General features: G+C 40.4%; 1 protein-coding gene across 5 annotated transcripts in view; it reads right to left on the bottom strand.

The window, feature by feature from the left end:
• Positions 1–9188: 9188 nt before the first annotated feature.
• LOC129170088 (protein turtle homolog A-like) overlaps positions 9189–14171 on the bottom strand; it is a 73570-nt gene continuing 68587 nt past the window's right edge. For 2 of the 5 annotated variants that reach the window (XM_054757276.1, XM_054757275.1), the window contains 3 exons: positions 11954–14146; positions 11370–11443; positions 9189–9883 (listed from right to left, as the gene is read on the bottom strand). In XM_054757276.1, coding sequence (XP_054613251.1) covers positions 9720–9883; positions 11370–11443; positions 11954–14146 — 2431 coding nt within the window. In that variant the 3' untranslated portion in view covers positions 9189–9719. The remainder of the gene's footprint in view (positions 9884–11369; positions 11444–11953; positions 14147–14171) is intronic. The other 3 variants (XM_054757277.1, XM_054757278.1, XM_054757279.1) reach the window with 3 other exon arrangements.

The following is a 14171-nucleotide window of genomic DNA, read 5'->3' as shown; positions in this document are numbered from 1 at the left end:
ACCTCTGGTCTAACACACACTTTGCAAACAAATGGACTTTGCTCTCAAGACAGCAAGACCTCCACATGTCTCGTCAAGCACTTGTTGTTCTTTTGTACACTGAAATGGTTCTTCAATAGGGCATGGCCGATCAGGAGCACTTATAGCTGCACAAACAACACAGGGGGCCTGGGAAGTGTGAACAGAGACCCAAGTCTGTGACCATTAGATACAGTAAGATGGCCAAAATCATTTTCCAGTTAAATGCTCTTTAACTTAGCAGTGTGCCAGGGATGTAGGTCTTTCACATGAACTCAAAACAGCTGACTTTAACTGCACTTTCCTTGTTGCTACGTTGCAATAATACTGTTAATGTAAATTCCCATTAGCAGCAAAAGCCCAAAAAATCAGAATGAAAACACACTTGTGACATCATGCATAATGGCAATGTGACTTGAGAGGCCTGTGCATTGGCTCGTCCACATCTTGGCTTGGCACTGGCTGCATAGACACGAAGAGCTCCTTGTAAGCTTGTTTTTTTGCTGGTTGTATTGTGAAGACTATGACTCATTGAAAACACTTAATATCCTTTGTGGCTGTACGGGGAATATTTTAAAGGCACTGTTTTCGAGCATCATCCTGCAAACACTTTGGCAACAGAGAGCCCCTCAGGTTTTTACAAACTTGGCTCAAATGAGATACTAAAATGTAGTCTGGTCTCTGTGCTTCCATTTAAATCCTCTCTTTTGAGCAGAGATTTGCTTTGTAAAAAGTCTGCTTGACACAATTTCCAGTCAAACACTAAAGCTGGGAAAATGCATTGTTCGATGTTGTAAAATCCTAAAGTGTTCACATGCTGACAGCTTGTGTTGCCAACATAACGGTTACTATGCAACTGGCAGTGTGCTTATTTTGTCAAATAATTCAATAATTCCAGAAACTAATCAGACTGTCACTCACATGCCATTTAAAATGATGTGGCTTATGAGGAATGCATGGCAGCCTTCCTCACCGATAGGAGTTTGAGGACCGCACAGCGTTTGCACACTATGTCACAAAATTGAGTACGCCACTCACCTTTCCGCAAGTACTGTATGATATCTTTTCATGTGACAACACCAAAGAAACAACACTTTGATACAATGTAAAGTAATCAGTGTACAGCTCGGATAAAGTGTACATTTGCTGTCCCCTCCAACGAACTCAACACAGCCATTAATGCTGGTAACAAAAGTGAGTACACCCAACTGTAAACTGTACAAATTGGGCCCAAACAGACATTTTTTCTCCCCGGGGTCATGTGGCTTGTTAGTGTTACAAAATGTTATGTGAATAAGGGGGGTAGGTGTGATACATTTGGTGTTATCGCTCTCACGCTCTCTCATTCTGCCCACTTGAAGTTCAACATGGCACTCCATGGCCAAGAACTCTCTGAGGATGTAAAAAAAAGGAATTGTTGGTCTACATGAAGATTTCTAGGCTATAAGACTGCAAACTCGGGCGACCAAGGAAGTTGAGATATCCAGTGGTGTGTTTGTGCTGCCAGCATTGCTGCAGATGTTGAAGGGGTTGCGAGACAGCCTGCCATTGCTCAGACCATACGCTGCGTACTGCATCAAATTGGTGTACATGGCTATCCTCTCGGAAAGAGAGCCTCTTCTAAAGATGATGCACAAGACAGCCTGCCAGGCAAGACAATCAGATCAAGAACATGGTTTACTGGAACCACTGGTCCTGTGGTCTGATGGGACCAAGATACATATTTGGTTCAGGTGGTGTCAAGCATGTGCGGCAGCAACCAGGTGAGGAGGACAAGGACAAGGACAAGTCTTGTCTACAGTCAAGCATGGCAATGGGAGTGTCATGGTATTGGGCTGCATGAGTGCTGCCGGCACCGGGGAGTACAGTTCATTGAGGGAAACATGAATGCCAACATATACAGTATTGTGACATACTGAAGCAGAGTATGATGCTCTCCCTTTGGAAACTGAGCACCAACATGATAAGGACCCCAAACACACGTCCAAGACGACCGCTGCCTTGTTCAAGAAGCTGAGGGTAACGCTGGTGGACCTAAATCCTAAATTTGTTGGTCAGTCTCAAAGGTGGGGGAGTGCAAGGTGTCGTAACGTCAACCATCTCCATGACGTCGTCATGGATTCCGGAGGCAAGCTGTCATGTTCTAGTGAACTCCATACCCAAGACAGGTAAGGCAATGTTGGCAAATAGCGGTATCCACACAATACACTATAAGCTGCACTCAGTGACAAAGTTCATGAATACCTAACCAATCAGTAACATCTTGTTGTGTCCTCCTCTTCCTTTGTGTCTCCCTGGCAGCCATGCTCAGTCGTCGTTATGATACGCAAAGCCTACGAGAAGCCTGGGCTAACATTAGGCAATAAGATGGTTTGTAAAAGATGGAACCACACCAATTGTCCATGGCAGTTCGAGAGTGAGTAGTGTCTCATTTGCATGAGACAAAACAGACTCCCAAGACCAATTGCTTCAGTTTATAGAGGGTTTTACATGCGCTTTCAAAATGGGGTCCGGAACAATCCATGTCTTGACCATCTGGTGTGATCTGCTCTACTATTCTCTGCACTTTACATCCAGAGGTGCCTTCTGCATGTCAACTGTTTCCGAAAGCCACCGACTCTTCATAATTAAATGTGAATGAATAAGCCTGTTTCTCTGTGATGATGTAACATCTGACTGAAGCTCGGTTACATGTCCAACTAAAGTGTTCACTGACTTTCCTTGTTTTGCGTCCATTACAGAAATAATTATGTGGCTTATTTAAGTGCCACCGAAGTGAAAAGGTCTAATTAAATGGTTAATGCACCCTCGACACAGCTTCCTCTTAATTACGTCAGGATTGGTAATGTCTCAAGGACATTTTAAGAATAGCATTTAATTAGTCTGGTGCCCACTTTTATTAGTGGATCCTGATTCTAACCCCATAGCAATGCGGCAAATGAATAATCTGACTGTGATGCCAAATTGCTTTTGTTCTAATTTCAGTGAGCAGCACATTGCCAGCTTCAATGAACAATGCACAAGAGAATGGTGACGGGGGGGACAAAACGACTGACGATGGTTGGCCTTCAAACTTTCTTTTGCAACAATCAGGAATCTTTCTTTGAGGTCACAATGGACCTGACTCAATGATGATGTTCTTAAGATATCTCTTAAATGTTTTCTTAGATGACTCTAAAGAAGAAAAAAATGTAAAAACAACCCCCCATGATTGTTCACACCTGTACCAAACTCAGCAGTGTGCCGGTTTAATGCCCTTGTAAAGACGTTGGGGTTCATTTACTCACTGCAGTTTAAGGGAAAATTGACACAGGTGCAAACAATTCAGCAGGTTATGAACATTTCATAAACTTTTCTTAAAGTAGGAACATATTGGTTGTAAACATTACAAATATATACTCGCAGGCACCCGCAATTGCAGCCCGTTTGCGCATCGCCATCTTGTGACATGAAAAAGCATGTCAGAAAGATGATGAAAAAATAACACAAAACGGTGGAGCTCACTTTTCAGCTGCTGTGTAACACCTCATTGTGCACCACACCCATTTTGCTGCATCCAAAACATGTGCTTTGACCAAACACCGACAAAACGTTACGCTTCGTTAGCGTAAACGGCGTAGTCCACACGCAATGTAACCAAAATTGAATCGAGGAAGACTTGCAAACGAGCTGACACACAATGCGACTTCCAGAGTATTTCCGGGTTATTTCTCCCTTTTTTTTGTCCACAATTCAAACAATAACAAATGGAACACTGATTCACAACCAGAAATATGGCGTGTCCATGATATGCATTATGATCCCGTTTTCTACTTATCTATTTTTTTTTCTATGCAGTTTCATTCTTGAATATGCTTGTATGCTTCACTGCTCACCATTTTGTTGCATTTCACTGGTTTCAGTTTCAAGTTCAGTCTGTACAGTACAGACAAATAAATACATATCAATTTCTCAGTAGTATTTCAAATATCAAAGTGTTGATATTTTGTCGTAAAAGATGTATCACCTCCTGGTGAGCTTGGATGTGTGCTGTTTATAATCTTCCATCTTGGTAGCCAAATGCATTCATTCATTCAGCACAGCATAAAATATTTGCTCCTCTTCAGCTGTTAAAATTAAAAAAGCAAAAAGCTGGCTTTTCCTCTCTATGGAAGGAGGGAAGTGACAATCACCTTCCAGCTCACGCACACCCCCACCTCTTCAGGATGAAGCAGGTACTTCCAGCACCTCCACGTATGACATTTCTCTATTTTATTGTCCGATTAACACTATCACTTACATTGAAGACATTACACAGGCTGTAGAAAGTAATGGTGTATAATGAATGTTTCTGTAACATTATATTATTGGTATCATGCTGACAAACACTAAGTCATGATACAACTCAGTGCGCTCAGTGAGTGCACTTAGATGCTAGGCAGGGTTTGTGCACTAAGCCACGAAGAGACACTCACGGCAGCCTCAACTTTAGGTTTCTGCCTTGTACTTGAATAGGAAACGTGCACATTCTGCCATTGTTAACGATCCAAATCATCCAGAAAATAAATGTATATACAGTTCAATGGAAAAATATTAATATTAGATGATGTCATTATTAGTTTTTTATGTTTCATCATGTCTCCCCTGACTGCCATCACTGAAATACACTTGAAAACCCACAAACAATTGAATCCCTCAATATGGTATGTTTTGAGACAGTATTTGTAGTTTGTATTTCCTGCACTTTGTTGCAGTATTCGCTAAATTGAAACTGCCCTAAATTAGCAATGATACTTTTTACCCTCCAGGCCTGTAAATGACACTGATGTGGATTGCAAAACTGCCAAGGAAATGATAATGAGGGGATAAACCCCCTGCTTCTCCCATTTATGTTCCCTAAATTCCTAAATCTGCACATTTATCCAACACCATTTTTTTTTCAGGATGTCTGCAGCATCCCTGCTATATTTAGGAAGTGTGTTGCCTCAGGACTTGCATAATATTCCTTGCATAATATTTATTTATAATATTTTATCCGTTGCCTTTCTAACATCCCCTGAGAACATGTCACCAGTTGTGATTGTACAGAAAAGTTTGAAAAGAAAGTCTTGATAGAGAGAAACAATACAAGGGAGCTGGCAGGTATTGACTATTTCAGTGTACTCGCACTCCAAAAACCACCTCACCTGTCAATTTTGCCTACTTGGTCGTTTAAAAGCAACATATATTGTACTCTCTCACTCCCACTGTGAGCTCTCAATATTCTGGAAGAAAAGGCTCTGCAGCCAGCCAGAAGAGATGCGTTTGTCCCACCCAATAATGGCTCAAGTCAAAGTGCTACAAAAGGTTAAATAAATTGAATTAAAACAGACGACTGTGACATTACCTCACACGATTTTGTCGAGACCGTCGTTGCCTGGCGCTGCATTTCTAATACCATTAGTACAACTGGGCGCTCATTCAAATGTAAGACAAGTATTTTATCAGTCAATTAAATCAGCGGCACACTCGCTGTCAAAGGAGCAGAATTGAGCTGTATATCTGTACGCCATCGTAGTCCGCGCAGGAGACCTGAGAGACATTGTTACTGCGCTGAAAAAAAAGGTACGCCTGCTGGCTTGCCTGTCTTAAAGTTCTATGACAATTACCACACAGCATTGAGCCAAGGACAAACTGTTTTTAGGTATGTGGAAATGGCATTTCGGAGCATTTGAAAACGAGTCTTAAAGTGTTTAAGAAAACGACACTGTAATCATTTCAGAAGCTGAAAATGGTTGCCTGTCAAAACGGAGGCTTCGGTGTAGGCATGTTTGAGTACTGCATGCCATCTACAAAAAACACATTAGTGGAGTACACCGCTGCCATTGGAAAAACAATCTTAAAGTGCAAGTTTTTGAAAATGACACCAACGTGTCCAGCAAAGTGTGCATTTACTGCACTTCTACTGTAAAAAAACACATTTTAAAACCACTTCTATGCCAGTGAAGGGCATTTATGTGATTCAACAAAGTGCCAACTACTGACTTGGCACGCATATGATAGCATCAAGAGTTGCTAGTGATGTGCGGATCGATACTGAAACATCAATACCTCTGATACCAGATCTTTATGCTCTAAAATCAATTGTCAAGTCAAAAATATTGATACTTTGATACTTAAGTCATTTGAGTTAATGTATGTCATTAACAACAATCAGCGGCAGAGCCAGAAATGTTTCATTGGGGTGGCGAAGGTGAGACCATTAGCATTATACATGGGGTGGCAATAAGTTGATACCTGAAATGTCTACATGGCCAGTGGGATGGCAAGTCGCTCCACCACTGACAAGAACACAACAGAAAGTAGCAAAATAACTGAGAGCTTGAGTCTAAATGTTGGTGCACTTAGCGGACCTGCCTTGTTTGCATTTAAAAAATTCAAAAAAAAATGTCTCATGTTTTTACTTGTTTTTTGTCATCGTGTACCCATTATCTGATACATCTGTTCAAAAGACAATTTTTTTGAGTTTATACATCAATCTCTGTATAAAAAGGCTAATATTATTACATTATTGTATGATTTCTTACTTTGATCATATAGCAAACGTTGTCTGAAAGCGGTAGTAGATTAATAAATGAATGTGATATAGATTTTGATATAGATTCCAGTGTGTTCAAGTGTGTTTCTATGCGCAACAAGCAACAACATTGCTCCCATTCATTGAATATGAAATACATTATAGACAACACGTCATAACACATTACATCACGTCCAATGCGCATATCTGATGAGCAATGGATGTGAACCTCTAAGGGAATGTAAGACATGGGTGTGTGATGTGGACATAATTGGAATCTAAAGTGAATATTTTATAACTAACTTATAAACAGAATAGCGGAAACACAGTCGATCAGCTCAGTATGGGGCTGTGTATATAAAACAACGTAAGAAAACAATATAAGAATGAGAGTTGATGTTTATTTTAGTATTTATGGGGGAAAAGCACACATTCTTTCACACACTGAGGTTTTGGACACCATGTTTGGATTAAAAACTGCAGGCAAAAAGCAGTGCTGACTACAAATCCCCAGAGTACCACATGTGGTTTGCTCTTTTATAGACTTATAATATGTGAAAAGCAGGACATGAAAATACTCCACAAGGGGGAAACATTGATTTGCTGTAAATGTAGGCTGTATGAGATGTGAATTTCAATTATGGGATGGAATTACAACAACGCCCTGAAACATGATGGCATTATTTGGTTATTAATGTAAATGACTGGAGCTACAGCTGGAAGCCACCCACCTACTTTAAATAATTACAAACCTGTGGCAAGGCTAATATTGAGAGGTTTTGCAAGGAAAGATTGATTTTTAACATAAAACTTTCTGAAGTTACAAATATGAGGTTTGGCAAAAGAGATGTTTGCATACTCACATCACTGGCATAAATACGGTGATCCTCGGGTTACGAACGAGTTTCGTTCTTAGACTGTGATGCAAGTCTGGTGTTAGTGTAGGGTCGGAAACTCACACTGTACACAGAACACATGAAGGACATATACAAAAAGATTAAATACAATAATGAAATGGCACAGTGATAAAAGAGAACAACTCCTTACTTGTATCCCTGTGGTTGTCTTGTAGGCCTTTCTATCGTCTGGAAATATTGTCCCAGGCGAGGTTATATTCTGGTGTGGGCTTCCCTACTGAGACTGCTGCCCCCGCAAACCGGACCCCGGATAAGCGGAGGAAAATGGATGGATGGATAATTAATAAATTATCTCTGTTTTGTGGTAGAGTGTGGCGTATTATGAGACAAAAAACATTGAAAGACAAGTTAATATGTAGTATTCTGACCTCGAGGCGCCATTAATGTTCCATGATAGAGACATGACATTAGATTACCGTCACACTGCATGGAATCAGCCATGGCATGTCCGACATGATAGAGTCAAAAGAAGTTCTCCTCCCGTTCAGTGTGGAAGTGGTATTTTTTGGCTTCTTTGTCTTTATTCCCCACTTCGTTTTAAATCCTTTCTTAAGTTTAGAGTACAGTACATAAATTGGAGGCTCACTAGTTAGCTCGCTAGCTTGCTAATGTTTGAAACCATGCAGTGATCCGATTGCCTGCGCATTACAGTTAAGCAATGTGTTGTAAACAAAGAATAACAGGAGTGCAAAGTGACTATAGCGGTGTTATTTCCTTTTCTACAGGGATGTAATAATGGTAAAGATTGTATTTATAAAGTCATAAACAGGTTTTGTTTGCTCTAACTATGAAAATATTCCATTTATTCATGTTGAATCCTACTTAGCGGAAAATGACATATCGCGGCTGGGTCTGGAACCAATTAACCACGATAAAAGTCATCCCTCATTTACTATCGCAAAGTAGCATTCCTTACTTGTAAATGGAATATTTTCATACTGTAGTTAGAGCATAGAAAACCAGTTTACGACCTTCTCAATACGTTTGTTAACATTAGTAGAGCCTCTTACACATGAAATACCACCCCATAGTCACCTTTACACTCGCAATACCCAATATAATAGATAAAATAAGGGTAAATAAGCGATTTAAGACATAAATAATACTCAGGCTCGTGTGTGTTAATATAAATGTCTTCCCCGTGTGGCCTGAAAGGATGCCAGCGCCTCGTCAGGCATAACCAATCAAATGCTTTGCTGGGACGAAATTCATTATGGGAAAACTTCAAACTGTTTTTAAACTGTTTTTTCAATTTTAAACTTGTATTGGTACTTGCATTGTATATTTCTTAGCTACCTTTTGAGTGTTAAGTTGCTGTGTGATGAGTTTAGCATTCGTTGCAGGATGACACTGCAAGACTGTTATATTGAGTAATAACCTCCTGCAATTTCCAGTGGGTTGACAAACTTGTCATGAGTTCACTGAAAGCTTGTGATTGGCTCCTGCCAAAGAAAGAGCTACCGTTTCCTCACTGACTCGTGAGCGGCACAGTGTTTAAATGATTAGTAGCAGTTCTGAAGCACAGGAGACGTCATGAGATTAGAACATAGCCTTAATTAGCCGCACCGCTGTATAAGCCGCAAAGTTCAAAGTTTAAGAAAAAAGTAGCATCTTATACAGCGGAAAATACGGTAATTTTCACCTAGTCTTGTAGGCCACGTAAAAATAACAAACCTAAAAGGAGGACTTGACCCACTTCAATTAATGAACATGTTTAATGTCCTTGCATAAGTGAACAACAAAAAGTTCTGAAGTAAGTAGTGAGAGCAATTTCATATGTTTGGAGCACTGACAGTGCTCTCGGAGCAAATATAGATCTATTTTCGTCACAGCCAGCACAGCAAAATATATTTGATATACAGTGGATCTCTGCACATTAAGCATTCACAGCCCCGCAAATTTGCAGATTTTTGGTAACAAAAAAAAAAGCATTTTTAGTTTGCTCAAAAAAGGCCACTTTTCCTAAACGCACCTGGTTCACTGTAAGTTGGTAACAATTCATAAAAACATGATAATATACATTTTTATGGGCGTATCAATTTGCCGTGAAAAGCGGCTATCTACTGTATATGGACAGATTGTCTAAAACAACAAGCAGTGTTTAGTTAACATGAACAAACCATCAAAAAAAATGTCACGTCCTATTTTTAGTAAAAACAAAAAAACACCACCAGGTGAATCAGGTAAAAAGTTAACGTTTTTGTTGACTTGTGCTGCAAGTCAATAAGTGAAAAGTCAGAGAAACGCTGTCAGAAAAGCACAGTGTCAGGTTCAAGCTCTGCAGAGCAGCTGCTTTGATGCTCCGGAAGCAAAGACTGCTGACTGAAGTTTTTCAGTGTGTTCGGGGAAAACTGCATGCTGGGATGGCGACAAAGCGCTGCGGCGTTGTGTCGGCTCAATGAAGGAAGAAGGCCTGTGGGTAGCAAGAAACGGTTGATATTATCTTTCACTTAATGATATTTTACTTTGCATGTAATTTTTTTAAACGTATTTCAGCCTGAACTCCTGCTGATGGAAATCACTCAAAGCAAAAGTGCCAGCTTTTATGTATTTGCCTTCAAGAAAAACATCAGTTAAGGTGGAGGAACAAAAGAAGGAACGCTCTGCTGATTTGTCTCCCAACAAAAATGTCACTTAAAGATTAAACATTTCTTTACAAAGCAATGACCCTTTTTGGACACTGAATGTGATTCAAGCCTCCACATGAAAACTATAAAATATTCCAAAAACTTATATAGAAGTTACATACAACTTAAAGAAATATATCAACGTTGTCCAATGAAAATGCCATAGCTCTAATTTATGAGTATTCTGTGTTCTGTAGGAAGTGGTGCGCATTTAGGGCCAGCAAGGCCTTCTCTGCTGGCCTTACCGTTACCAGATGCACTGACCTACATTTCAAACTTAAATTGTAGTATTTGTTCCATTGAATTGTATCAATTTATTCCCAATAGTCTAATATCTTCATTTCGTAGTGTGTTTCTTGGCTGCAGTGCTTCCAGTAGTGTATGTGTATGTTAGATTTACTTTTTTTCCGTAACGGATACTCATCTAAAACGAGTATCCGGTTCATTCCTAGTATATATATTCAATAATGCAGGCGTTTCGAAGTCTTAAGTTGTGGGCCTCTCTCCAAAACGCCCCCCAAACAACAAACCACTAGCATTCACTCACACTCAAAGCCCATTCACATGTGGAATTACAAACAGGTGCAAATTGTCATTCTTAGTATTATTATTTGAGTTTTTAAGTTAACCTTTATTTAAAGCAGTAAAACATTTGTAACATTTGTTGAGTGCAGCTGTACTCCATCGATGTGTCTGCCCTTAACACAGTAAACAGAGCAAAATGTAAAATCAAAGACCGTTGGTGTGATGCGCAAATCGATACTGAACTATTGATACTTACGATACCAGCACTACATTCTCTAAAATCGATTCTCAAATCAAAATATCGCTATATTTGATACTTCAATCATTTAAGGTAATGTTTGTCTGAAACTCTGACCGATGACCGATCGTAAACTGACCCATGTGTGAATTGTGAATAAAGTTCAATCTTATAGTAGTTCTTAATAATTCATCATTTATTTTAATGGTTTTATTATTTTACTTATTTTCTTTTTTTATAGTCATTTTTTATTTTAAATACTATTTTCACATATTTTATATAATTTATACTTCATGTTTTGAAATGAATAAATAACTGAAATTATTTATTTCATTATTAATTTACTTAAATTAATTATTTATTGAATTCATAAATATCTTGTATTCTCTATGCTATATGATTACCATCAATATAATGAATTTCTTGCAATGCAGATGTCTTATTGTTGTCATTTTAAGCCTTTTTACAGCAGTTGTTGCACCAAAAATCAAAAGCAGCAAAGTACTCACCATCATGGTCGGATGGTTGTGAGCTGATATCAGCATCATCCCATTCATAATTCTCATCAACTGAGGGCTTTCTGCTGGTGAGAGCACAGAACATCATTTCAGACTGAATTTAAAATGACGTAGGATGCTAAATAAAATGTACAAAATCAATGCCTATGTATAATAAGGTCCACCAAGGAAACAAATATCAAGTCCAACTGAGAGTCCTGTGTTAAACATTTCATTTTAAAATATTAATATTTTTTTTTCATCATTTAGACATATTGGGGTCTTTTTGATTAATTTGAGGCGAAGCTTATTTAAAATAAAGACTGGATGATGTTTGCTAAGAAGTTTTCTTACATTTAGTAAAACAATTTTGCTTTGATTTATTGTATTAGATCGTTTTATTTTGCTTTTAATGATCTCCTATGAAATACATCTACACATCTATAAATATATACAGCGTTTTCCTCTCAGGTATTCAGGCACTTCAATAGTGAATACTTTTCAGCTGCTCCCACTAAAAGCCTTGTATCCACCACACAGGCTTCGAGCCACTTCTCATTTTGTACTTATTTGCATCAATTATCAGCTCTTAATACCTTTGGGGGTGTTCCATTTGGAGACTGTATTTGTCCACTGGTCTTGCCTGAGCCTCTTCCTGTGCGGTTTCAGGTGAGTTGGTGATGTTTGTTGACAAATGACACAGTGACAAACGTCCATTAGCGGGTTCCATGCTTCCTCGGCCACTGCTTGCATAACTACTGTAGCTGCTCCCGCACTCAGGAACTCCCTCGTAGATGTCTGCCAATTCCAGCGCCTCTGGATTATTGTGTGGCCTGCTGTCATCAGGCACTGAACATCTGGAAGATTCCTTAGTGGCCTCTAAGTAACCCATTGCCTTTTGCATGGCTTCCTGGCAGACAGCTGGCCATTTGGCAGCAATAGAAAAGACAGAGGCATCTCTTCTTGGCTTGTGGTCGTATGGAACAATGGGATTTTGCGCAGGCCTCATTGGATTCCTCCTGGGGGGGTCGGTCACTGGGGGTGAATGACAGGTAGTTGGGCTATTTGTGGAATATTTGGAGATATTGCTGGTGGGTGAACTTTGGTGGTTTTTGCACAAAGGGTCTGGATGACAAGGGGAGGTATTTTTTTGGCTTAGAGAGTCTATCCATGCATCAGGGGTCAGGAAAACGGTCTCTTTTTGTCTTCTGGAGTCTAGACTCTGACTTCGTTGCTTGGAGTCCCAGAGTTTAGAACCTTGGCTTACTACTCTACGGAGCTCTGGCTCTGAAGATTTATCGCGGTAATGAAAGCTTATGCTCCTCCTCATTTCCTCATACCGGCCTTTCCGAGGCAGAGAGCACCCTTCTTGCACATGAGAGGCGATTCTGCTGTGCAGCCTGGGTTGTACAGGCTGTGTGACAAAGTTAGACTCTGGCTCATCTACACTCATCTCGATACCTACACCCTGCTCAGTGGGCTTGGGGAATTCTTCCTCTGCTTGAAAGCAACCTGAAGCTCTGTCAAGAAACAAATTGGATCTTTTGACAAATTTATTGCAATGAAAAGATGTATTGTTTTGTCTCCATGCCTCAGAAGAAGGTACATTTGTTTGCATTTCTAAAGAAGAGGATTGCAGTAAATTATCATAGCCCTGTGGTGATTCCTGTACCCTTTCATGCCTCTGCATTGGGGAGAGATGTGGAGGAGTTAATCCGTCTTTGGAAGAATGGTCTGCTCCCTCACATATGAGTGGGATCTGTCCGGTTAAGGAAAGAGTAGGATGTTGGTTACCAGAATTTAAATACGACAAATTTGGAGGTGTGGAAGGACTAAAAGAGGTCCTGGCTGTGATCACTGTGGGACTAGCATCCAAGTGAACAGACGATGACAAGCAATGACTTGGAAAATTCTCCCTGTAGCTTGGAGGGTGTCTGCATGGCAAGGTGCTGCTCTTATATTCCCGAATAAGCTCATAACCATCTCTCTTCTCAGACACATGCGGCCGTATGCTCATTTCCCCGTTGGAGCCTCTGTACAGCGTGTATTTCTGGAGTTCCCTCGCCAGCTCTTCCCTCTCCTGAGCCAATTTCAAGCAGCGACTGAGGTTTCCCCTCTCCCGCTCATGCTCCATTTGGAGAACCAGATTACTGGCCGTTGTTGATGGCTTGCCGAGGCCTGAGCGGATATGTGGCAGCACTGGAAATGTGGGAGATAGTGCTCTTTTGTGAAAAACACTGGCCAAACTACTGTTAGAACACACGCTGTTCAGGTCAGGAAAGCCATCAGAATTTCCCTTGTCATCAAAGTTATCGATGTCGGCATGCTGGGTGGTGTCAGATGTTTGCCGAGTGTTTGTTTCAGCTGCTTTGCAAGGTGGGAGATCCACAGAAAGAACAAACGGTGGATTTTTACTGTCTTGCTGCTCGGAGCATAATGATACAGACCTTCGGACACTGGACGGTTGGCTATATTTTACACTTTCCTTACTTTGAACACTCAGAGTGTCGTATGGCAACATTACAAAGCGCCCATCTGGACCTCTTGAGATCAACTCAACGGAAGGAGCAACGGGACAAGACGATTTGGAACATTGGAATTGATTTGGGTTTCCTGTGTGGTGAGAGGACAGCGGCTGCTTGTGATGATGATTCTCATTGTTGAAGGAGGAACAATGTGTCTGCGAGGACAAGGATGAAATGGTAGAGGAAGTGGTGGGGTAGAGGGAACTGGCTGGAAGTAGGCTTTTCTTCAACACACTGTCTGTACTGCCGGTGCCTGAAATCTTTCTGTGAGTGAGAGCAGGGAAGGGAA

Source organism: Dunckerocampus dactyliophorus, chromosome 17 (assembly GCF_027744805.1).
Source record: "Dunckerocampus dactyliophorus isolate RoL2022-P2 chromosome 17, RoL_Ddac_1.1, whole genome shotgun sequence".
NCBI classification, from domain to species: Eukaryota; Metazoa; Chordata; class Actinopteri; order Syngnathiformes; family Syngnathidae; genus Dunckerocampus; species Dunckerocampus dactyliophorus.
The sequence above is the reverse complement of the archived record's forward strand: the minus strand, read 5'-3'. Positions and strand labels throughout refer to the sequence as shown.